At 45.1% G+C, this 26290-nt stretch overlaps 1 protein-coding gene across 1 annotated transcript in view; it reads left to right on the top strand.

The window, feature by feature from the left end:
- The window catches only part of LOC106595389 (unconventional myosin-XVI), a 255328-nt gene that overhangs the window by 84792 nt on the left and 144246 nt on the right, over positions 1-26290 (top strand). Inside the window, exons 8-12 of the mRNA XM_082969131.1 lie at positions 5150-5225; positions 15919-16069; positions 16689-16833; positions 16995-17105; positions 25857-25922. Coding sequence (XP_082825257.1) covers positions 5150-5225; positions 15919-16069; positions 16689-16833; positions 16995-17105; positions 25857-25922 — 549 coding nt within the window. The remainder of the gene's footprint in view (positions 1-5149; positions 5226-15918; positions 16070-16688; positions 16834-16994; positions 17106-25856; positions 25923-26290) is intronic.

Below are 26290 nucleotides of genomic sequence, written 5' to 3' on the forward strand. Positions count from 1 at the left end.
ATGTCTGCTCTAATAAGAAAATGATAAGAAAATCACCCATGCAATGAGTTGTGTGTGTGTATGCAAGCCTTTGTTTCTGAGTGTATACATACTGTAAGTGCATTTGAGTACATGGTGACAGAGACTTCCTCTGCCGTGCTAAGTCTCCTCAGCACTCCACACTTGATTACAGTCCCTACCCACTTCACTGGAGGCTGGGTCTGGCACTGCATACAAACAAGACGCTGACACATACAATAATGAACCTGCTCAGCGTTGTCATCAACAGGCACATTCAGAGAGCAGGTGACAGCCTCATCGCACCGTCTCTGAAACACTTTATATTACAAGTATGTTTATAGGTTAAATCAAATGGTTATGGAATTAGGCTAGGTTAACTAATTAAAAACAACAAAATATGTAGCCTACAGTTAGGTTGCATTTATCTCTTGATTCCACCACTGCTGTCTATTAGTAACTGTATGGAGGTCAGTAATGTGATGTTCAGTTGTTTATGGGTCACTACTGTTGCAAGTTGCTGTTTGCTTCCGCCACAGCAACGTTAGCTCATCCAATCATGCAGTAAACTCAGCGATCCCTGTAACCATAGAACTGGTATTTCACTGACACACGTAACAGGCTAATACTTCACTATCCTGCGTAAACAACTCTCCCTCTAAGCCCATGGACGGTAGCCTATTACTGTTGATAATTAGGCTTATTTTTCTCCTTCGCTAGCTCTCACGTCTCCCTGACCTTTCCCTGATTCTTATCTGACCTTTGATGCCAGTTGTGATAGTGACGTGGTGGGATGTATGTATAAAGTTTGAGTGGAGTATGTGGATTCGTGCCTTGTGGACTGGCTGTGGTTTTAACTCTCCCTGTGTACCTTTCTTTCTCTCAATCTCTTTCTCTCAATCTCTTTCTCTCTCCCTCTGTCTCTCCCTCTGTCTCTCCCTCTGTCTCTCCCTCTGTCTCTCCCTCTGTCTCTCCCTCTGTCTCTCCCTCTGTCTCTCTCTCTGTCTCTCCCTCTGTCTCTCCCTCTGTCTCTCCCTCTGTCTCTCCCTCTGTCTCTCTCTCTGTCTCTCCCTCTGTCTCTCCCTCTGTCTCTCCCCCTCTCTCTCCCTCTCTGTCTCTCTCTCTGTCTCTCCCTCTGTCTCTCCCTCTCTCTCTCTCTCTCTGTCTCTCCCTCTGTCTCTCCCTCTGTCTCTCCCTCTGTCTCTCCCTCTGTCTCTCCCTCTGTCTCTCCCCCTCTCTCTCCCTCTCTGTCTCTCCCTCTGTCTCTCCCTCTGTCTCTCTCTCTGTCTCTCCCTCTGTCTCTCCCTCTGTCTCTCCCTCTGTCTCTCCCTCTGTCTCTCCCTCTGTCTCTCCCTCTCTCTCTCTCTCTCTGTCTCTCTGTCTCTCTCTCTGTCTCTCTCTCTGTCTCTCTCTCTGTCTCTCCCTCTGTCTCTCTCTCTGTCTCTCCCTCTGTCTCTCTCTCTGTCTCTCTCTCTGTCTCTCTCTCTGTCTCTCCCTCTGTCTCTCCCTCTGTCTCTCCCTCTGTCTCTCTCTCTGTCTCTCCCTCTGTCTCTCCTCTCTGTCTCTCTCTCTGTCTCTCCCTCTGTCTCTCTCTCTGTCTCTCCCTCTGTCTCTCTCTCTGTTTCTCTCTCTGTCTCTCTCTCTGTCTCTCCCTCTGTCTCTCCCTCTGTCTCTCCCTCTGTCTCTCTCTCTGTCTCTCCCTCTGTCTCTCCCTCTGTCTCTCTCTGTCTCTCTCTCTGTCTCTCCCTCTGTCTCTCTCTCTGTCTCTCCCTCTGTCTCTCCCTCTGTCTCTCCCTCTCTCTCTCTGTCTCTCTCTCTGTCTCTCCCTCTGTCTCTCCCTCTGTCTCTCCCTCTGTCTCTCTCTCTGTCTCTCCCTCTGTCTCTCCCTCTGTCTCTCTCTCTGTCTCTCTCTCTGTCTCTCCCTCTGTCTCTCTCTCTGTCTCTCCCTCTGTCTCTCCCTCTGTCTCTCCCTCTGTCTCTCCCTCTCTGTCTCTCCCTCTGTCTCTCCCTCTCTGTCTCTCCCTCTGTCTCTCCCTCCGTCTCTCCCTCTGTCTCTCCCTCTGTCTCTCTCTCTGTCTCTCCCTCTGTCTCTCCCTCTGTCTCTCCCTCTGTCTCTCCCTCTCTGTCTCTCCCTCTGTCTCTCCCTCCATCTCTCCCTCTGTCTCTCCCTCTCTGTCTCTCCCTCTGTCTCTCCCTCCGTCTCTCCCTCCATCTCTCCCTCGGTCTCTCCCTCCGTCTCTGTCTCCATCTCTCTCTCTCCCTCTCTCTCTCCTCTCTCTCCCTCTCTGTCTCTATATCTCTCTATATCTCTCTATATCTTTCTCTCTCTCACACACACAAACACACTGTATCTCTTGCTATCATGCTATACAATCAGTGTTGGCATCCCCATATCCTCTTTACTGAGGATAAAACACTGGCATTTACGTCTTCCACCAGTACAGAGAGGGAGTTGATGAGAGGAGAGTTTACTGTAGCAATGCAATATAGCACAGAGCTATGACGCATAGTCTAACAGACCAGTGCTAACTGTCAAACCAATGGTTAAGCATGATTGAGAGAGTGTCTGAATAGATCTGTCGTTCTCACCTCATTGTGATGTGTGTGTGTGTATAAAGTATTGATAGATGATCTCTCACACACTGCCTCAGGCAAGCCATCCTTTACACATCATCATGCATATAGGAACCCATCCTTTACACATCATCATGCATATAGGAACCCATCCTTTACACGTCATCATGCATGTAGGAACCCATCCTTTACACGTCATCATGCATGTAGGAACCCATCCTTTACACATCATCATCATGCAGAGAGGATCCCATCTTCTACACCTCATAATCATGCAGAGAGGAACCCATTCTTTACACATCATCCAGAGAGGACCCCATCCTTTACACATCATCCAGAAAGGGAACCATTCTGTGCACATCATCATCATGCAGAGAGGAACCCATCCTTTACACGTCATCATGCATATAGGAACCCATCCTTTACACGTCATCATGCATATAGGAACCCATCCTTTACACGTCATAATCATGCAGAGAGGATCCCATCCTTTACACATCATAATCATGCAGAGAGGATCCCATCCTTTACACCTCATCATCATGCAGAGAGGAACCCATCCTTTACACCTCATCATCATGCAGAGAGGATCCCATCTTCTACACCTCATAATCATGCAGAGAGGAACCCATTCTTTACACATCATCCAGAGAGGACCCCATCCTTTACACATCATCCAGAAAGGGAACCATTCTGTACACATCATCATCATGCAGAGAGGAACCCATTCTTTATACATCATCATCATCCAGAAAGGAACCCACCCTTTACACATCAAGCAGAGAGGAACCCATCCTTTACACTTCATCATGCAGAGAGGGATCCATCCTTTACACATCATCATCATGCATAGAGGAACCCATCCTTTACACATCATCATCATGCAGAGAGAAACCCATCCTTTACACATCATCCAGAAAGGAACCCATCCTTTACACATCATCCAGAAAGGAACCCATCCTTTACACATCATCATCATTCAGAGAGAAACCCATCCTTTACACATCATCATCATTCAGAGAGAAACCCATCCTTTACACATCATCATCATGCAGAGAGGAACCCATGCTTTACACCTCATCATCATGCAGAGAGAAACCCATCCTTTATGCATCATCCAGAAAGGAACCCATCCTTTACACATCATCCAGAAAGGAACCCATCCTTTACACATCATCATCATTCAGAGAGAAACCCATCCTTTACACATCATCATCATGCAGAGAGAAACCCATCCTTTATGCATCATCCAGAAAGGAACCCATCCTTTACACATCATCCAGAAAGGAACCCATCCTTTACACATCATCATCATTCAGAGTGGAAACCATCCTTTACACATCATCCTGAGAGGATCCCATCCTTTACACATCATCATCATTCAGAGAGAAACCCATCCTTTACACATCATCATCATGCAGAGAGGAACCCATGCTTTACACCTCATCATCATGCAGAGAGAAACCCATCCTTTATGCATCATCCAGAAAGGAACCCATCCTTTACGCATCATCCAGAAAGGAACCCATCCTTTACACATCATCATCATGCAGAGTGGAAACCGTCCTTTACACATCATCCTGAGAGCATCCCATCCTTTACACATCATCTTCATGCAGAGAGGAACCCATCCTTTTCACATCATCATGCAGAGGAACCCATTCTTTACACATCATTATGCAGAGAGGAACCCATCCTTTACACATCATCATCATGCAGAGAGGAACCCATCCTTTACACATCATCATGCAGAGAGGAACCCATCCTTTACACGTCATCATCATGCAGAGAGGAACCCATCCTTTACACGTCATCATCATGCAGAGAGGAACCCATCCTTTACACATCATCATGCAGAGAGGAACCCATCCTTTACACGTCATCATCATGCAGAGAGGAACCCATCCTTTACACATCATCATGCAGAGAGGAACCCATCCTTTACACATCATCAGAGGAACATTGCCATCTCACCACAAATCAAGAATCACGTAGGTAGGAGGAAAGAGAGATAGGAGGTAAGAGAGGGATTGGAATAAATAGAGGGATGGGGATTAAAAGGCTTAAAGAGAGGGAGAGAGCGAGACTACTGTTTGCTGATGATCTGGTGCTTCTGTACTTGTGGTGACAGAGATATAAAGGGCAGAAGAGGAAGATAAAGAGATCTATGGCAGAAAAGATCATGGGTGAGGCTGTGTGAGAGGAGATGATGACAGCTTCATATCAGACAACTGTATTTGTAGATATGGATATGGTATTAGTTACATATCAGACAACTGTTTTTGTAGATTTGGATATGGTATCAGCTACATATCAGATAACTGTTTTTGTAGATATGGATATGGTATTAGTTACATATCAGACAACTGTTTTTGTAGATTTGGATATGGTATTAGTTACATATCAGACAACTGTTTTTGTAGATATGGATATGGTATTAGTTACATATCAGACAACTATTTTTGTAGATTTGGATATGGTATTAGCTACATATCAGATAACTGTTTTTGTAGATTTGGATATGGTATTTCTGTGAAAAAATAAAGGTGTGTGTCTGTCTGTCCGTCTCTCCCTGCAGACAAGCATCGTTAGCCAGCTGCTGAAGCACAGAGCAGATCCAACTCTCCTAAACTGCAATCAAGACAAGCCCTCAGGTATAATACAGTGACACACACGCACACACACACACACATTCTCTAGGCAGGTTGTAATGAAGCAAATAGATGGCAAAACAAACAGAAACAGAAAAATGGATCGGTGACGGCGACCGCCGAGCACCGCCCGAACAGGGAGAGGAACCATCCTAGGTGGAAGTCGTGACAACTCAGAAAAAAAATTGTAGACCTCCACAGGCCTGGTTCATCCTTGGGAGCAATTTCCAAACGCCTGAAGGTACCACGTTCATCTGTACAAACAATAGTGCGCAAGTATAAACACCATGGGACCACGCAGCCGTCATACCGTTCAGGAAGGAGACGCGTTCTGCCTCCTAGAGATGAACATACTTTGGTGCGAAAAGTGCAAATCAATCCCAGAACAATAGCAAAGGACCTTGTGAAGATGCTGGAAGAAACAGGTACAAAAGTATTTATATTCACAGTAAAACGAGTCCTATATCGACATAACCTGAAAGGCAGCTCAGTAAGGAAGAAGCCACTGCTCCAAAACCGCAATAAAAAAGCCAGACTATGGTTTGCAACTGCACATGGGGACAAAGGTCATACTTTTTGAAGAAATGTCCTCTGGTCTGATGAAACAAAAATAGAACTGTTTGGCCGTAATGACCACCATAATGTTTGGAGGAAAAAGGTGGATGCTTGCAAGCCGAAGAACACCATCCCAACCGTGAAGCATGGGGTGGCAGCATCATGTTGTATGGGTGCTTTGCTGCATGAGGGACAGGTGCAATTAACAAAATTGATAGCATCATGAGGGAGGACAATTTTGTGGATGTATTGAAGTAACATCTCAAGACATCAGTCAGGAAGTTAAAGCTTGGTCGCAAATGGGTCTTCCAAATGGACAATGACCCCAAGCATACTTCCAAAGTTGTGGCAAAATGGCTTAAGGACAACAAAGTCAAGGTATTGGAGTGGCCATCACAAAGCCCTGACCTCAATCCTATAGAACATTTGTGGTCAGAACTGAAAAAGTGTGTGCGAGCAGGGAGGCCTACAAACCTGACTCAGTTACACCAGCTCTGTCAGGAGGAATGGGCCAAAATTAACCCAACTTATTGTGGGAAGCTTGTGGAAGGCTACTCGAAATGTCTGACCCAAGTGAAACAATTTAAAGGCAATGCTACCAAATACTAATTGAGTGTATGTAAACCTCTGACCCACTGGGAATGTGATGAAAGAAATAAAAGCTGAAATAAATCATTCTCTCTACTATTATTCTGACATTTCACATTGAGGTGGAGTGGGTTCGAGCCGACCCGCCCGCTCGATGTCCGCATCCACCTCCCACACCACCGGTGCCACCAGACAGGACGCAGGGAGTATGGGAGTGGGATCGATGGTCCGCTCCTCGGTGTCGTAGAGACGTGACAGTGCGTCGGCCTTCCGGTTCCGAGAACCCGGAATGTACGAAAGGGTGAACTGAAACCTCATAAAGAACATGGCCCACCTGGCTTGACGAGGATTAAGTCTCCTCGCTGCCCGGATGTACTCCAGGTTACGGTGGTCGGTCCAGATGAGAAAAGGATGACGTGCCCCCTCAAGCCAATGTCTCCACACTGTCAAAGCTTTGACCACGGCTAACAACTCCCTGTCCCCCACATCATAGACGACGGAAGGCTCTGTCCGCCTCTGCCGACCACCGCAATTGCACCGGACCCCCCTTCATCAGTGAGGTAATGGGAGCTGCCACCTGGCCAAAACCCCGGATAAACCTCTGGTAATAATTGGCGAACCCCAAGAACTGCTGCACCTCCTTCACAGTGGTAGGGGTCGGCCAATTACGCACAGCCGTAACGCGGTCATCTTCCATCACCACCCCTGTGGTGGAAATGCGATATCCCAGAAAAGAAACGGCTTGTTGGAAGAACTCACATTTCTCAGCCTTGACGTATAGGTCATGCTCCAGCAGCCGCCCAAGCACTTTACACACCAGAGCCACATGCGCGGCGCGAGTGGCGGAGTAGATCAAGATGTCATCGATATACACCACCACCCCCTGCCCGAGCATGTCCCTGAGAACCTCGTCCACAAAGGATTGGAAGACGGCGGGAGCATTCTTTAACCCATATGGCATGACGAGGTACTCATAATGGCCCGATGTGGTACTAAATGCGGTCTTCCACTCGTCTCCATTTCGGATACGCACCAAGTTATAAGCGCTCCTGAGATCTAGTTTGGTGAAAAAGCGCGCCCCGTGAAATGACTCCACGGCCGTAGCAATGAGAGGTAGTGGGTAACTGAACCCCACTGTGATAGAATTTAGACCTCTATAGTCAATGCACGGGCGCAGGCCTCCTCCCTTCTTCTTCACAAAAAAGAAACTCGAGGAGACGGGTGATTTAGATGGCCGAATGTATCCCTGTCTCAAGGATTCAGTGACGTATGTCTCCATTGCCACTGTCTCTTCCTGCGACAGAGGGTACACGTGACTTTTAGGAAGGGCCGCGCCAGCCTGGAGGTTTATCACACAATCCCCTTGTCGATGGGGTGGTAATTGAGTCGCCTTCATCTTACTGAAGGCGATAGCCAAATCGGCATATTCAGAGGGAATGTGTACAGTGGAGACTTGGTCTGGACTCTCCACCGTGGTTGCACCGATGGAAACTCCTATACACCTACCAGAGCACTCCTTCGACCACCCCTTAAGAGCCCTCTGCCCCCATGAAATCCGAGGATTGTGGGAGGCTAGCCAGGGAAGTCCCAGCACCACCGGAAACGCCGGGGAATCAATAAGGAACAGGCTGATACGTTCCTCATGACCCCCCTGCGTTACCATGACCAGTGGCACTGTTTCCTCCCTCACTTGGCCAGACCCTAGTGGTCGACTATCTAACGCGTGCACGGGGAAGGGTTTGTCCAGTTTAACCAGGGGGATCCCTAACTTATCAGCAACACTTCGGTCCATGAAACTCCCAGCTGCACCTGAATCGACTAGTGCCTTATACTGGGAGTGAGGGGAAAAACCAGGGAAGATTTAGAACAGACACTTCAAAACCTTGTTCTTATGACTTTTTTTTTTACTATCCTATTTGCCATGTATGAATGTGTTATTCAGTGCGTTTTTATGGGCTTTAGTTGCAATGGCCAAAATCAATATTTTGTATTGCTTATTTTTATACAACTTTTTTTTACACCTACAGGGGTCCAAAAATTCAAAATCAGATGTGATAAATAATCCATAGTATGACCATCTTAAAACAATTCCATATGCCGTGTGTGTGAGTGTGTGTGTGTGTGTGTGAGTGTGTGAGGTGTGTGTGTGTGTGTGTGTGTGTGTGTGTGTGTGTGTGTGTGTGTGTGTGTGTGTGTGTGTGTGTGTGTCCATTAACCAAACATTAAATTAACACTCCACACTCTGCCAGATCGTATATTTGGACACACAAACACATACACACAGAGAGACACACACACACACACACACACACACACACACACACACACACACACACACACACACACACACACACACACACACACACACACATACACACAGAGACAGACAGACACACACACAAACACATACACACAGAGACAGACAGACACACACACAAACACATACACACAGAGACAGACAGACACACACACAAACACACACACAGGACGACGACACACACACACACACACACGGACGACACACACACACACACACACACACACACACACACACACACACACACACACACACACACACACACACACACACACACACACATACACACTGAGAGAACAGATCATCGGAGCTGATTTGACTAATTCCACAGTGGGAATGAAGCTAGAATACTGTTACTCAAGTACCTTATCTTTCATTTATTTATAGAAGTACACTAAAATGATTCCTTCTCATTTCATGTGCATGTGTGTGTGTATGCATAAGTGTGTGTGTGTGTGTGTGTGTGTGTATGCATGATTGTGTGTGTGTGTGTGTATGCATGATTGTGTGTGTGTGTGTGTGTGTATGCATGATTGTGTGTGTGTTTGTATGCATGATTGTGTGTGTGTTTGTATGCATGATTGTGTGTGCCCTCGTGTTTGTGTGTGTGCATGCATGTCTGCGTATGCGTGTGTGTGAGGAGTTGAGAGACAGCTCCTTGTCGCTGTTTGCGATAACATGCAGGATCTATGGGGTTCTGTTTCATCTGTCTGCAGCGATGTATCTGTTGTCAGAGACTCTCCTGCTGTTAGGGATGTTATTCCTAACCTGTCTATTCCCCTGGGCTCCCTGCCTCAACAGCACAGGCATGAAATCCCCAGGGGAAAATAGACTTTGTTTCCTTTGGCTGGACAGCATACAGAGTTGCAAGAGTTGCTAGTTAATAACCAAATGCAATGCCACAAATGCCACAGCAATGCTGAAGTTCAATGCCTTTGAAACCCCCAGAGAATAACAAGTAGAACTTTGTTATTGTAGTGTATAATGTAGAGACTGTCTAAAGCTTTGAATGTCAGTGTACCCCAGATGTGGATGCAGAGGGAAAGGAGGAGAGAGACTCGTGCTCTTCATGTCAACCTCTCCATCATAGTGTGAGATAGGCCTATTGCAGCCTCCTCCCTGCACTCCTCATCCAATCAGAAACTCTCTCTAGCAGTAATCAATAGTCCATGCTAACATGTAGGTTTAACTCAAGGATAGATGTGACACCACAGGGAGACATAATCCTGTCATTTTCGCTTAGACTCCCCCCCGATGTGTGCGTGCGTGCAAGAGAGACAGAGAGAGAGAGAAGTGTTGTCACTCTCTATGAAATAAAAAAGGATAAAGCTGTATCCCTCCCCTGTGCCCTGTTAGACCTCATTACAGATGGAGGGGATCCTAACCCCCCCATCTCTGAAGCGCAGATGGATCGATCCTCAGTGGGGTTCACACTCTGTCACAGCACTGGCACATTCATATGGATGGGTTTGGATGAGGCCCTTGGTGAATTAGCCTAGAATTATTTAGATCTCAAAGCGTCCCTTTGAATAGCATTGTCTATTTAACTTGTCATTAATGTTCAGAGTATTGATCTGGAGAACATTTTATGTGTTTCATTAATTGGCTGGTGTTCAACATCAATATCTATGCAACATTCTACATCTTTTCAGCAAGATAGAGGCTAAATTCAAGCACTCTCGCATTGAAAGTACTGAAAGTCCCCATCAGTGACTACAACGTCTCCTGACCACTATACTGTAGTTAAGCAATAAGGTCAGTGTCAGGGCTGGCTCAAGGAAGCAGGAGAGGTGATGTCAAGCGCAGGAGACAGAAAATCTGTGAACACACTTTTAATGGGTATCCACTCAGACCGAAAACTAGGCAGGGCAGGGCGCATAAAACAAATGCTCAAAAAACCCAGCCCAACACAATGCAGGGACGCGGCCCACAATAACCCCTGCGAAAATCACAGGCAGAGGGAAACACTTGTTCCTCAAACAACATACGTCCTGACATAGAACAATCACGCACAAAAAAACAATCCTACCTAGCTAGACTAAATACCCCCCCCCCCACTAACAACTAATACAAAACAGGTGCATGCCTAACCTAGACCTAACCAACCGAAAGTGAAATAGAGGATCGGTGGCAGCTAGTAGGCCGGCGACGACGACCGCCGAGCGCCGCCCGGGCGAGGAGGGGCGCCACCTTCCGTCGGTGTCGTGACAGTACCCCCCCCCCTGGCGCGCGGCTACTGCAGCGCGCCGACGCCGGCCTCGAGGACGTCCCGGAGGGCTAGGCGCTGGGCGATCCGGATGGAGGCTGTGGAACTCCCGTATTAGCGCTGGGTCCAATATGTCCTCCACCGGTACCTAGCACCTCTCCTCCGGGCCGTATCCCTCCCAGTCCACGAGGTACTGCAGGCCCCTCACCCGGCGGTGTACGCCGGGGCCCCCCCGATGTCCAGGGGGGCGGAGGGACCTCCTGCACCTCATCGTCCTGCAGCGGACCAGCTACCACCGGCCTGAGGAGAGACACATGAAACGAGGGGTTAATACGATAATAAGAAGGAAGTTGTAACCTGTAACACACCTCGTTTATTCACCTCAGGACTTTAAATGGCCCCACAAACCGCGGACCCAGTTTCCGGCAGGGCAGGCAGAGGGGCAGGTTCCGGGTCAAGAGCCAGACTTTCTCCCCTGGGGTAAACACGGGGGCCTCACTGCGGCGACGGTCAGCGCTCTTCTTTTGTCGTCCCCTGGCCCGTTCCAGGGATTCCTGGATGGCGTTCCAGGTCTCCCTAGAGCGCTGGACCCAGTCCTTTACCGCAGGGGCCTCCATCTGGCTCTGATGCCAGGGCACCAGGACCGGCTGATAACCCAACACACATTGAAAAGCGACAGGTTGGTAGAGGAGTGGCGAAGAGAGTTCTGAGCCATCTCCGCCCATGGCACGAACCTCGCCCACTCCCCTGGCCGGTCCCGGCAGTAGGACCGCAGAAACCTGCCCACATCCTGATTTATCCTCTCTACTTGCCCATTACTCTCGGGGTGAAAACCTGAGGTCAAACTGACCGAAACCCCCAGTCGCTCCATAAACGCCCGCCACACCCGGGACGTGAACTGGGGGCCTCGATCCGAGACGATGTCCTCAGGCACCCCGTAGTGCCGGAAGACGTGGGTGAATAGAGCTTCTGCGGTCTGCAGAGCCATAGGAAGACCGGGTAAAGGGAGCAGACGGCAGGACTTAGAGAACCGGTCCACAACGACCAGGATCGCGGTGTTGCCCTGAGATGGCGGGAGATCGGTGAGGAAATCCACCGCCAGGTGGGACCATGGTCGCTGTGGAACCGGGAGGGGCTGTAATTTCACTCTAGGCAGGTGCCTAGGAGCCTTACACTGGGCGCACACCGAACAGGAGGAGACATAGCGCCTCACGTCCTTCACCAAGGTGGGCCACCAGTATTTCCCACTAAGACCACACACTGTCCGCTCAATCCCTGGGTGACCCGAGGAGGGTAGCGTGTGCGCCCACTGGATCAACCGATCGCGGACACCGAGCGGGACGTATTTACGACCCATGGGACACTGAGGAGGAGTAGGTTCCTCCTGTAATGCACGCTCGATATCCGCATCCACCTCCCAGACCACCGGTGCCACCAGTCAGAGGCTGGAAGTATGGGAGTGGGATCGGTGGACCGTTTCTCGGTGTCATGGAGACAAGACAGTGCGTCAGCCTTAGTGTTCCGGGAACCTGGGATGTATGAGATTGTAAACAGAAATCTCGTAAAGAACATCGCCCACCTGGCTTGACGAGGGTTCAGTCTCCTCGCCGCCCGGATATACTCCAGATTACGGTGGTCGGTCCAGATGAGGAAAGGGTGACGCGCCCCCTCAAGCCAATGTCTCCACACCTTCAGGGCTCTTACCACAGCCAGAAACTCCCTGTCCCCACATCATAGTTACGCTCCGCCGGACTCAGCTTCTTAGAGAAGAAAGCACAGGGGCGAAGCTTCGGGGGCGTGCCCGAGCGCTGTGATAGCACGGCTCCCACCCCAGCCTTGGACACGTCCACTCCACTATGAATGGCAAAGAGGGATCTGGATGCGCCAGCACTGGAGCATCGGTGAACAGAGCCTTCAGACGACTAAAGGCCCTGTCCGCCTCTGTCGACCACCGCAATCGCACCGGGCCCCCCTTCATCAGTGAGGTAATGGGAGCTGCCACCTGCCCAAATCCCCAGATAAACCTCCGGTAGTAATTGGAAAACCCCAAGAACAGCTGCACCTCCTTCACCATGTTGGGAGTCGGCCAATTACGCACGGCCGAAATGCGGTCACATTCCATCACCACCCCAGATGTGGAAATACAATACCCCAGAAAAGAGACGGCTGGCTTGGAGAACTCACATTTCTCAGCCTTGACGTATATAGGTCATGCTCCACCAGTCGCCCAAGCACTTTACGCACCAGAGACACATGTGCGGCGCGTGTAGTGGAGTAGATCAGAATATCATCGATGTACACCACCACACCCTGACCGAGCAGGTCCCGGAGAATCTCATCCACAAGGGATTGGAAGACGGCGGGAGCATTCTTTAACCCATACGGCATGACGAGGTACTCATAATGGCCAGATGTGGTACTAAATGCAGTTTTCCACTCGTCCCCTCCTCGGACACGCACCAAATTGTACGCACTCCTGAGATCCAATTTCATGAAGAAGCGCGCCCCGTGAAATGACTCCACCGCCGTGGCGATGAGAGGTAGCGGGTAACTGAAACCCACGTGATGGAATTTAGACCTCTATAGTCAATGCACGGGCGCAGACCCCCCTCCTTCTTCTTCACAAAAAAGAAGCTCGAGGAGACGGGTGAGTTGGATGGCCGAATGTATCCCTGCCTCAAGGACTCAGTGATGTATGTCTCCATAGCCACTGTCTCCTCCTGAGACAGGGGATACATGTGACTACGGGGAAGTGCAGCGCCCACCTGGAGGTTTATCGCAGTCTCCTCGTCGATGAGGTGGTAATTGAGTCACCTTCGTTTTACTGAAGGCGATAGCCAAATCGGCATACGCTGAGGGAATGTGCACGGTAGAGACTTGGTCTGGACTCTCCACTGTAGTCGCACCGACGGAAACCCCTATGCATCTGCCCGAGCACTCCTTCGACCACCCCTTAAGAGCCCTCTGTCTCCACGAAATCCTAGGGTTGTGAGTGGCTAGCCAGGGGATCCCTAGTACCACCGGAAATGCCGGGGAATCAATGAAGAAGAGACTGATACTCTCCTCATGACCTCCCCCCCACATTACCATGACCAGTGGTACGGTGACCTCCCTGACCAGCCCTGACCCTAGTGGTCGACTGTCTATGGCGTGCACGGGGAAGGGTTGGTCCAACTGGACCAGGGGAATCCCTAACTTAACGGCGACCCCACGGTCCATAAAACTCCCCGCCGCACCTGAATCGACTAGCGCCTTAAGCCGGAAGTGAGGGGAAAAAGCAGGAAAGGAAACTAACGCATGCATGTGACTGACAGGGGGCTCTGGGTGAGGCTGGTGCTGACTCACCTGAGATGTCAAAGGAGTGCTCTGCCTGCCATCTGGACTCCCGGGCGAGCTCCTCCAGCACCGGTCCACAGTGTGCCCTCTGCGACCACAGGAGTTGCAGGAGAGGACTCCCCCTCCAGTCTTTCTGGCTGCAGCCCCTCCTATCTCCATAGGCGTGGGAGCAGGAGGGCTGGGAGGTGGAATGAGCAGGGCCCGGTTCGGACGCCCGCGGGCGGCCAGCAGATTGTCCAGTCGGATGGACAGGTCAATCAGCTGGTCCAGGGTGATGGTCGTGTCCCGACAGGCTAACTCCCGGCGGACGTCCTCCCTCAGACTACACCGGTAGTGATCTATAAGGGCCCTCTCATTCCACCCCGCTCCAGCGGCCAGGGTCCGGAACTCTAGAGCCGCTGGAGAGCTCCTCGTCTCCTGTCTCAGGTGAAATAGCCGCTCACCCGTCGCTTTACCCTCCGGGGGATGATCGAACACTGCCCGGAAGTGGCGGGTGAACTCCGGGTAGTTGTCTCTGGATGAGTCCGGACTGTCCCACACGGCGTTGGCCCATACCAGGGCTCTACCCGTGAGACACGAGACGAGGACACTGACACTCTTCTCCCCCGAGGGAGGGGGACGGATGGTCGCCAGGTATTACTCCAGCTGGAGTAGGAAACCCTTACACCCAGCGGCCGTCCCATCGTACTCCCTGGGGGGGCGCGAGTTTTACCCGGCTGGTACTGGGTCCTGTGGTCGCTGGTTGAGGTGCAGGCTGTTGAACCGCCGCGTTAGTGGGGTCGGGAGCGCTTCTGTCCCAACTCTCCAGGCGTGCCAGCACCTGGTCCATGGCGGTGCCCAGACGGTGGAGGAGGGCGGAGTGTTGGGCAACCCTTTCTTCCATGGATGGGGCTGGCGCTGAAGCTCCTGCTGACTCTATCAATTCGGGTGCGTGATTCTGTCATGGCTGGCTCAAGGAAGCAGGAGAGGTGAAGTCAAGCGCAGGAGACAGAAAATGTGTGAACACACTTTTAATGGGCACCCACTCAGACCGAAAACTAGGTAGGGCAGGGCGCATAAAACAAATGCTCAAAAAACCCAGCCCAACACAATGCTGGGACGCAGCCCAAAATACCCTCTGCGAAAATCACAGGCAGAGGGAAACACTTGTTCCTCAAACAACATACATCCTGACATAGAACAATCGCGCACAAAAAAACAATCCTACCTAGCTAGACTAAATACCCCCCCCCCCCCCCCACTAACAACTAATACAAAACAGGTGCGTGCCTAACCTAGACCTAACCAACAGAAAGTGAAACAGAGGATCCGTGGCAGCTAGTAGGCCGGCGACGACGACCGCCGAGCGCCGCCCGGGCGAGTAGGGGTGCCACCTTCCGTCGGTGTCGTGACAGTCAGAGGGCGTGTGGTATATTGGCGTGTGGTATATTGGTATATACCACAAATGCCTGAGGTGCCTTATTGCTATTATAAACTGGTTACCAACATAAATAGAAGAGTAAACAAGTATTTTTGCCACTGTCTGATGTACACACGGCTAAAATGCTGTTTCACCCAATCAGCATCCAGGACTCAAACTACCCGATTTAAAATGCTTAGTAATACATTTGTAACAGTCTGACAGACAGTCTTTCTCATTGTTAACCCTTAGTGGTTAGTCTCTTAACCCACTGTGCTCCCTGTCCTGGTTCCAGGCATAGCAGCATCCGACCCCATCATGAACATGCTGCTGAGAGCAGAGGAATGCTGGGTAGAGAGACTGAAGGACCCCTCTGTCCCACTGGCCCCTACAGACAAACGCTACGATGGAGGCGAACACGACCACACCATCCCTGTCAAGAACCTGTGAGTTTGATGATCAATTCATCAAATGATCAAATTACCTCACTTATCTATATTACGCATACATTATAGTATTATTATTTTTCTTCTACCTTTTATCCCTTTTTCTCCCGAATTTCATGGTATCCAATTGGTAGTTACAGTCTTGTCTCATCGCTGCAACTCCCGTACGGACTCGGGAGAGGCGAAGGTCGAGAGCCGTGCGTCCTCCGAAACACAACCCAACCAAGCCGCACTGCTTCTTGACACAATGCCCACCTAACCCGGAAGCCAGCCGCACCAATGTGTCGGAGGAAACGCCGTACACCTGGTGACCGTGACAGCGTGCATGCGCCCGGCCCGCCACAGGAGTCGCTAGAGCGCCATGGGACAAGGACATCCCTACCGGCCAAACCCTCCCCTAACCCGGACGACGCTGGGCCAATTGTGTACCGCCCCATGGTCTCCCAGTCGCGGCCGTATGCGACAGAGCTTGGACTCGAACCAGGATCTCTAGTGGCACAGCTAGCAACTGCAATGCAGTGCCTAAGGCCATACATTATAGTTTAAGATGTTTCGGTATCAGTATTCAAAAGCAAATTATTCGCTTAGTAATAATTTTACCTCCCGCCCAACCCTGTAGGACCCCTCTGTCCATGCCCCTTTCTAAGAGGGACAGTCTGTTGGAGAAGTGTGCCATGTTCAGGGAGTTGGGAGGGGGGCTGAGCAGATATCCTTCACAGGACAACGGTCTAGATGGACCCACAGGACCCAGCAAACTGGAACAGGCAAGTACACTCAACATCTGCACTACAACGAAGTGTGCACTCAATATGTTCACTGCTGCTATACACTTCACATCTCTACTGCAGAAAAGTTTACACTTACTGTATGGGAAACCAAGTCCATGTGTGGTTGCTATGGTAACCTGTGTGGTGTGGTGTTGCAGGTGAAGCTGATGCCTCCGGCGCCTAATGATGACCTGGCATCTCTCAGTGAGCTCACAGACAGCAGCCTGCTCTACGAGATGCAGAAACGCTTTGGCAACGACCAGATATATGTAGGTAGAACACACACACACACACAAACACACACACACACATACGGACACACACATGGACACACTTACATACAATTGGAGTGATCTATTGATCGTGAGATGCCAGCTTGCACACTGGGCAGTCTTTCCCCTGACTGTCCCCAGATCCAGTGTTGAGGAGGGAAACCAGCACCCTCCACCCCTCCACCTCTCTACTCCTCCACCCCTCCACACCTCCACTCCTCAACCCCTCCACCTCTCTACTCCTCCACCTCTCCACACCTCCACTCCTCAACCCCTCCACCTCTCCATTCCTCCACCCCTTCACCTCTCCACTCTCCACCCCTCCACCCCTTCACCCCTCCACCCTTCCACCTCTCCACTCCTCAACCCCTCCACCTCTCCACCTCTCCACCTCTATACCTCTCCACCTCTCCACCTCTCCATTCCTCCACCTCTCCTCCTCTCCACTCTTCCAATCTTCCACTCCTCCAGCCCTGCAGACCAGTGACTGGACCTGTGTTATTGCACGTGACTGGTACAGGGGTGGTTGTCCTGTTTATCTGTCTCTGTTGCCCGGCCAGGCACTGGTGGCTGCTAGTGGTGGTTATAGAGTTGCTACCCTCTTTGAGTCAGTCTCCCACCCCACTTTGTCCTGTATTGTGGGCTAGTGGCTGATGTGTGAGTGGAGTGTGTGAGCTCTGGCCAGGGTCTGGTGTCTGGAAGGTGTCCCAGGAGACTCATTGTCTGCTGGCCAGGGACAAGACCCAGGGATGGGGGATGAATAGAACTACTAAGAGCCAGCCTAAATGTGCTACACAGACATACGCACAGACACACACGGACACGCAGACACTCGCACAAAGGATAAATATCCCATATTGGAGAATCAATGCCGTTTTGGTTCGATGGACAAAATCCATGACTGCAATTATGAGAAAATGAGAGAGACATACAACCGTTTTCCTTTTGGTTTCTGGACGTTCTAACCAGTGATGGAAAAAGTACCCAATTGTCATACTTAAGTAAAAGTAAAGATGCCTTCATAGAAAATGACTCAATGAAAATTAAAAGTCACCCAGTGAAATTTTACTTGAGTAAAAGTCTAAAAGTATTTGGTTTAAAATATACGTAAGTATCAAAAGTAAATGTAATTGCTAAAATATACTTAAGTATCAAAGTAGAAGTATAAATAATTCAAATTCCTTATATTAAGCAAACCAGATGGCACCATTTTCTTTTTTTTTTTTACAGATAGCCAGGGTCACACTCCAACGCTCAGACATCATTTACAAACAAATCATTTGTGTTTAGTGAATCTTCCAGATCAGAGGCATTAGATGACTAGGGATGTTCTCTTGACAATTGTGTGAATTGGACCAATTTCCTGTCCTGCTAAGCATTCAAAATGTAACGAGTACTTTTGGGTGTCAGGGAAAATGTGTGGATTAAAAAGTACGTTATTTTCTTTAGGAATGTATTGAAGTAAAAGTAAAAGTTGTTCAAAATATAAATAGTTAAGTAAAGTACAGATACCCCCAAAAACGGCTTAAGTAGTACTTCAAAGTATTTTTACTTAAGTACTTTACACCACTGATTCTAACCACATTTCACTGTTGCCTGGTCTATAGCTCCACATGGAGGATGGTGCTGTAGAATGACTGGAGACAGATCAATGTGGAACACCCTGACTCTTCTCATAACTGTGTGTGAAAAGGCTCCGATAGCTTGGTTGTTACTGAGCCACAGATGGGGGAGAGACTGGCTGGTTGGACATGGAGAGGAGGGGGTAGATTAACTGAAAGAGGACAGAAAAGAGAGGGAAGATTGAGAGAGGACAGAGAAGAGTAGGTAGATTGAGAGAGGACAGAGAAGAGAGGGTAGATTGAGAGAGGACAGAGAAGAGAGGGTAGATTGAGAGAGGACAGAGAAGAGTGGGTAGATTGAGAGAGGACAGAGAAGAGTGGGTAGATTGAGAGAGGACAGAGAAGAGGGGGTAGATTGAGAGAGGACAGAGAAGAGGGGGTAGATTGAGAGAGGACAGAGAAGAGGGGGTAGATTGAGAGAGGACAGAGAAGAGGGGAAAGCAATGAGATGAGGAGAAAGCAAAGGAGCCAGAATGGCCAAAAGAAAAAGGAGATATGACAGGGAAAAATAAAGAGAAGGAGGAGGAAGAAGGAGGGAGAGAGAAGGAGGAGGATAAAAGCAGAGATGAAGAGCATGAGGTGGAAGAGGGAGATAGAGATGGAACCAGGGAAGAGGAGGAGGAGAGGGCTGAAAAAGGCAGTGTAATGGTCCATATGCTCAGAGACTGGGACTTTGATGATGGCTCCAGCCTGCTGCTGGGATGGAAGGATGGTACACAGCTGAGCCCAGGGACTGGAGAAGAGGACAAAAGGATGGGGGAGGGATGCATGACAGTTGGGAGAATGAGATGGTCATTGCGAGGGATGTGGAATTGGGGTTTTGGTCTTGATGCTACTATACGAGATTGAGAGAATGTAATTTGGTAACAGAGTTAAATTGTGCCAAGTTGGCATAACCACTGACTGTCCTTAACTTGCTCCGGGTTGAAGTTCCCCTTGGGCACTGATCTAGAATCATCTATCCTTGTCCATCCTCACCTAAACCATTAGGAGTGAAAATGCCAAACTAACATTCGATCAGCGTCTGGGGGGACTTTGTAGCTCATTCATTTTCAGGCCAGGCCTGAGGACAGGCAGGGCAGCATTTTAGCATCTTGGTGATACCGTATCCTATCCAGCCCCAGCAGGGCCTCCTAGAGAACATAGGGTTAGCAGTTAGCATTCAGCCAGCTCAGTGTATTTTTGTGTGAAGGAGGGCTTGCACCTAGCAGCTGTACAGTAGTAGCTGTAAGGGTTAGTGTTTACTGTATATCTCTGTCAGAGGAAGGGGTTTTGGCAGTAGTATCTAGACAGCCTGAGGGTCTACTGTAGGAAGAAAGAAGAACCATAGAAATGAAATAAGAATACCTGTCTACCTCCATGCAGTTTCTGCTTTCCATTTATGAAAGGGGATTTGTGGTACGTTTAGTATTTGGACAACACATAGGCTACAAACTCTGTCACAATACAGAAAAAAACATTATACACAATTTATAACACAAAATTAAATAAACAGCTAATATTATATAAACAATCACACAAAACAAACACTTGTATCAATATAAAAATCCCGAGCATTTCTCCTAAACTGACCCAGAGACAACAACACATCCAACTGAAACGTTACTTGGAGATTATTCCACATGATAGGGGCCTGGTAGGAAAAGGCAGATTAACCCAACTCTGTGGATACACGTGGAGTCTCCAGCATTAACCAACTCTGTGGATACACGTGGAGTCTCCATCATTAACCAACTCTGTGGATACACGTGGAGTCTCCAGCATTAACCAACTCTGTGGATACACGTGGAGTCTCCGTCATTAACCAACCCTGTGATCTAGTGTTGTAATCCGAGTTTCTATATTTCAACAATGATGTTGAAATAACAATGAAGTGAATTTGTATTTTATTGAGTAAGGTTTTATAAACAAAAACAGAATAATAAAGCGACCTACGTGGTTTTAGCGAGGTCCAACCAACTTTATGATAAAGGATGCAGTAGTGAGTGTCAAAACTGTCAGATGTTATCAAACGAAGTGCACTGTGATACATTGTGTCCAAGGGCTTCAAAACACTGGTAGCTGCATTCATGTATATAATATCACCATAATCTATAACCGGAATTAATGTAGACTGAATGATCTCTTTTCTGCTATTTAATGAAAGGACCTATTCCTATAGTAGAAGCCCAACTTAATTCTTAATTTCTTGACTAACTCGTCAACATGCTTTTAAAAAAATAGCTTTTCGTCAATTCAGATGCCCAGATATTTATAGGCGGGGACACGATCAATGAGGGCACCATCTAACGTACTTATGCACAAATCATCACTTACATTATTACATGATTTGTAAAATAGCATGTATTTGGTTTTACCAGCAGGTTTCTTACCTGTATCACACTTTCCTGTTCTTGAGGGGGTCGGCAGAGGTTGCCAAGGCGCCCACGCTCCCAGGAGTGCATATTTGGGAATGAGCATGGCCATTTGACTGCAACGGTGGAGATTACTTTAAAAAGAGTTCTTATAATAGTGTTTATTGACGTGTTTATTGACTTGTTTAATTGTTGTGTTTATTGACGTGTTTGTTGTCGTGATTATTGACGTTTTATTGTCGTGTTTATTGATGTATTTATTGTCGTGTTTATTGATTTATTTATAGAAGTGTTTATTGTCATGTTTTTTTGGTGTGTTTATTTATGTATTTATTGATGTATAAATTAAAGTGTTAATTGATGTATTTATTGTCATGTTCATTGATGTGTTGTTGTGTTTAATTTTGTGTTTATTTATGCATTTATTTTTGTATTTATTTGTGTTTATTGATGACGTTTTTATTGACTTGTTTATTGTTGTGTTTATTGATGTGTTTATTCTTGTGTTTATTGACGTGTTTACTGTTGTGTTTATTGACGTGTTTATTGACACATTCATTGTTGTGTTTACTGTCGTATTTATTGTCGTATTTATTGACATGTTTTCTTGTCGTGTTTATTAATGTGTTTGTTATCGTGATTATTGACCTATTTATTGATGTATTTATTGTAGTGTTTATTGACGTATATATTGTCATGTTTATTTTTGTGTTCATTTATGTATTTATTGATGTATTTATTTATGTATTTATTTAGTGTTTATTGATGTATTTAATGACGTGTTTATTGTCGTATTTATTGATGTAATTATTGTCATGTTTATTGTCATGTTTATTGACTTATTTACTGTCATGTTTACTGACGTATTTATTGATGTAATTATTGTCATGTTTATTGATGTATTTATTGTCATCTTCATTGTTGTATTTATTGTCATGTTTATTGATGTATTTATTGTCGTCTTTATTGTTATGTTTATTGTCATGTTTATTGACGTATTTATTGTCATGTTTATTGACGTATTTATTGTCATGTTAATTGACGTATTTAATGTCATGTTAATTGACGTATTTATTGTCATGTTAATTGACGTATTTATTGCCACTTTTATTGACATTTATTGTCATGTTTAGTGACGTGTTTATTGATGTGTTTATTGATGCGTTTATTGTTGTGTTAATTGATGTATTTATTGATGTATTTATTTATGTATTTGTTGTCATGTTTACTGATGTATTTATTGTCATGCTCATTGTTGTATGTATTGTCATGTTTATTGACGTATTTATTGTTGTATGTATTGATGTATCTATTGTCATGTTTATTGACATATTTATTGTATTTATTGTCATGTTTATTGTTGTATTTATTCTCATGTTAATGAATGTATTTATTGATGTATTTATTGTCATGTTTATTTACACATTTATTGACACATTTATTGTCATGTTTATTGATGTATTATTTTATTTATTGATGTTTTTATTGATGTGTTGTTAATATATTTATTGTTGTGTTTATTGTTGTGTTTATTGATGCATTTATTGGTGAGTTTATTGAAGTATTTATTGTCATGTCTATTGACATATTTATTGCCACTTTTATTGACGTATCTATTGTCATATTTATTGATGTATTTATTGTCATGTTTATTGACGTGCTTATGGATGTGTTTATTGATGCATTTATTGTTGTTAATTGATGTATTCATTGACGTATTCATTTATTTATTTGTTGTCATGTTTACTGATGTATTTATTGTCATGCTCATTGTTGTATTTATTGTCATTTTTATTGACGTATTTATTGTCGTATTTATCGATTTATCTATTGTCATGTTTATTGACATATTTATTGTATTTATTCTCATGTTTTTTGACGTATTTATTCTCATCTTTATTGATGTATTTATTGATGTATTTATTGTCATGTTTATTGACACATTTATTGATACATTTATTGTCATGTTTATGGATGTATTGTTTTATTTATTGATGTTTTTATTGATGTGTTTTTTAATGTATTTATTGTTGTGTTTATTGTCATGTTTATTGATGCATTTATTGGTGAGTTTAGTGTTGTGTTTATTGAAGTATTTATTGAGTTATTTATTGACGCATTTATTTTCATATTTATTGATGTATTTATTGTTGTCTTTATTGACATATTTATTGTTGTCTTTAATGTCATGTTTATTGTTGTCTTTATTGTCATGTTTATTGACTTATTTATTTATTGTCTATTGACGTATTTATTGCCATTTTTATTGATGTATTTATTGTCATGTTTATTGATGTATGTTTTGTCATGTTTATGGATGTGTTTACTGATGTATTTAGTGTTTTTAATTGATGTATTTATTGACGTATTTATTTATTTATTTGTTGTCATGTTTATTGATGTATTTATTGTTATGCTCATTGTTGTATTTATTGTCATATTTATTGACGTCTTTATTGTCGTATGTATTGATGTAACTATTTTCATGTTTATTGACATATTTATTGTATTTATTCTCATGTTAATTGACGTATTTATTCTCATGTTTATGGACGTATTAATTGATGTTTTTATTGTCATGTTTATTGACACATTTATTCACACATTTATTGTCATGTTTATTGATGTATTGTTTTATTGATTGATGTTTTTATTGATGTGTTTTTATGTATTTATTGTTGTATTTATTGTCGTGTTTATTGATGCATTTATTGGTGAGTTAATTGTTGTGTTTTTTGAAGTATTTATTGACTTATTTATTGATGTGTTCATTGACATATTTATAGACGTATTTATTGTCGTCTTTATTGATGTATTTATGTTTGTCTTTATTGTCATGTTTATTGACGTATTTATTGTCATGTTTATTGATGTATTTATTGCCACTTTTATTGCCATATTTATTGTCATGTTTATTGATGTATTTATTGTCATGTTTATTGACGTGTTTATGGATGTGTTTATCGATGTATTTATTGTTGTTAATTGATGTATTTACTGACGTATTTATTTATGTATTTGTTGTCATGTTTATTGACGTATTTATTGTCATGTTTATTGACGTATTTATTGTCATATTTATTGATGTATTTATTGTCATGTTTATTGACACATTTATTGACACATTTATTGTCATGTTTAGTGATGTATTTTTGTTTCATTTATTGAAGTTTTTATTTCTGTTTTTTAATGTATTTATTGGTGTGTTTATTGTCATGTTTATCGATGTATTTATTGATGTATTTATTGTGTTTATTGTCATGTTTATTGACTTTTTTATTGTTGTGTTTATTGACATATTTATTGTCATATTTATTGATGTATTTATTGATGTATTTATTGTTTTAATTATTGTTGTTTTTATTGATGTGTTTTTTGATGTATTTACTGTCATGTTTATTGACGTATATACTGATGTATTTAATGTCATGTTTATTGACGTATCTATTGATGTGTTTATTGTTGCGTTTATTGATGTAGTTAATGTCATGTTTATTGATGTATTAATTGTTGCGTTTATTGATGTATTTATTGTTTTATTTGTTGATGTTTTATTGATGTGTGTTCTTGATATATTTATTGTTTTATTTATTGCTGTTTTAATTGATGTGTTTTTTGATGTAGTTATTGTTGTGTTTATTGTCGTGTTTATTGATGTTTTTGTTGTCATGTTTTTTGATGTATATACTGATTTATTTAATGTCATGTTTATTGACGTATTTATTGATGTATTTATTGTCGTGTTTATTGATGTAGTTATTGTCATGTTTATTGATGTATTTATTGTTGTATTTATTGTCATGTTTACTGATGTATTTATTGTCATATTAATTGACGTATTTATTGTCATGTTTATTGACATGTTTATTGACGTATTTATTGATGTATTTATTGTCATGTTTATTTTCCTGTTTTCTTTTCTTGATATTTAGCCTACCTCTTGTGATTTGGAAGGCACGTATTCATGTATGAGTTGTTTTTTGCCAACAATAATATGGTAATGCGATAGAAAATTTGGGATAACATAGGCTATCTTCCTGACACCTCCTGTTCATGGGGATAGTATATTGCAAACACCTTTTTTTGGCAGGCTTTCTTACACAGAAGGCACAGTATTTGAGTTAGTTGGTTTCAGCTCTTCAGATGAAGTGCACCCGTAGATATAGAATTGTTCACGTATATGGATCCCTCCTGTGCCTACCTATCACCTCCCTTGGCCGTGAGACACGGTACCCTTTGACACCATTATGAAGCCTATACAACATTGTCTTTATAACAACATCATAAACTCAGCGTTGATGTCATAGTTGGATGAATGGTTTGATCAGTTAGCGTACATTACCCCTGGTCCTCTCTCTGACTAACGAGATGCTATCGTCAGTTAGCTCAATTGGCTAGCATAGCAGTAGTGCCGAGGGCCTGTAAGCCTCTCCAACTCTGTGTGTTTGGGGAAGGGATTTAGTTCTTAGTCCTAACATGACCTTCAGGCTCCATGAGGGATGGGGCTTTGTGCTACAACGTGATTACAGACATTAGTTTTATTACATGGTCTAGGTGAACTTCTGTGTTAACCCCAGTGGCTGGTAGTTTGACCAGACATGCCTCAGTTCAAGAGTACACAGTGATGCCCTAAACCAAACTCTGTGGACTGTATACCCCGCCATTGATGTTACAATATTTAATTGTGTATTTATTCATTCGTCCACGGAATAGAAGCTCTCTCTCACTTTACATTTGTACAGGTGAAGTAACATAAGGCCTGTTTTTTTCAGACCTACATCGGACACATTCTCCTCCTGGTCAATCCTAACAAAGACCTCCCCATCTACTCTACACTGGTGAGTATCTTACTACACACTACAGCAGGGGTGGGGGCCACAAAACATCTGTACTCACCATTTTTTTGTACAAATATTTTTTAAATGCTAACTTTTTATAACTAAGCAAGTCAGTTAAGAGCAAATTGTTATTTACAATGACGGCCTACACCGGGCCAAACCCAGACGACACTGGGCCAATGGTGCGCTGCCCTATGGGACCCCCAATCACAGCTGGATGTGATACAGCCTGCATTTGAACCAGGGACTGTAGGGAAGCCTCTTGCACTAAGATGCAGTGCCTTAGACCGCTGCGCCACTCGGGGAGCCCCTGAGGGGCCGCAGTGACTCGCGGGTCTGTGTACCCATGCATGGTGGCCCTAAGCAAA

The sequence above is a fragment of the Salmo salar genome, chromosome 25, assembly GCF_965601325.2.
Source record: "Salmo salar chromosome 25, fSalSal1, whole genome shotgun sequence".
Lineage (NCBI taxonomy): Eukaryota > Metazoa > Chordata > Actinopteri > Salmoniformes > Salmonidae > Salmo > Salmo salar.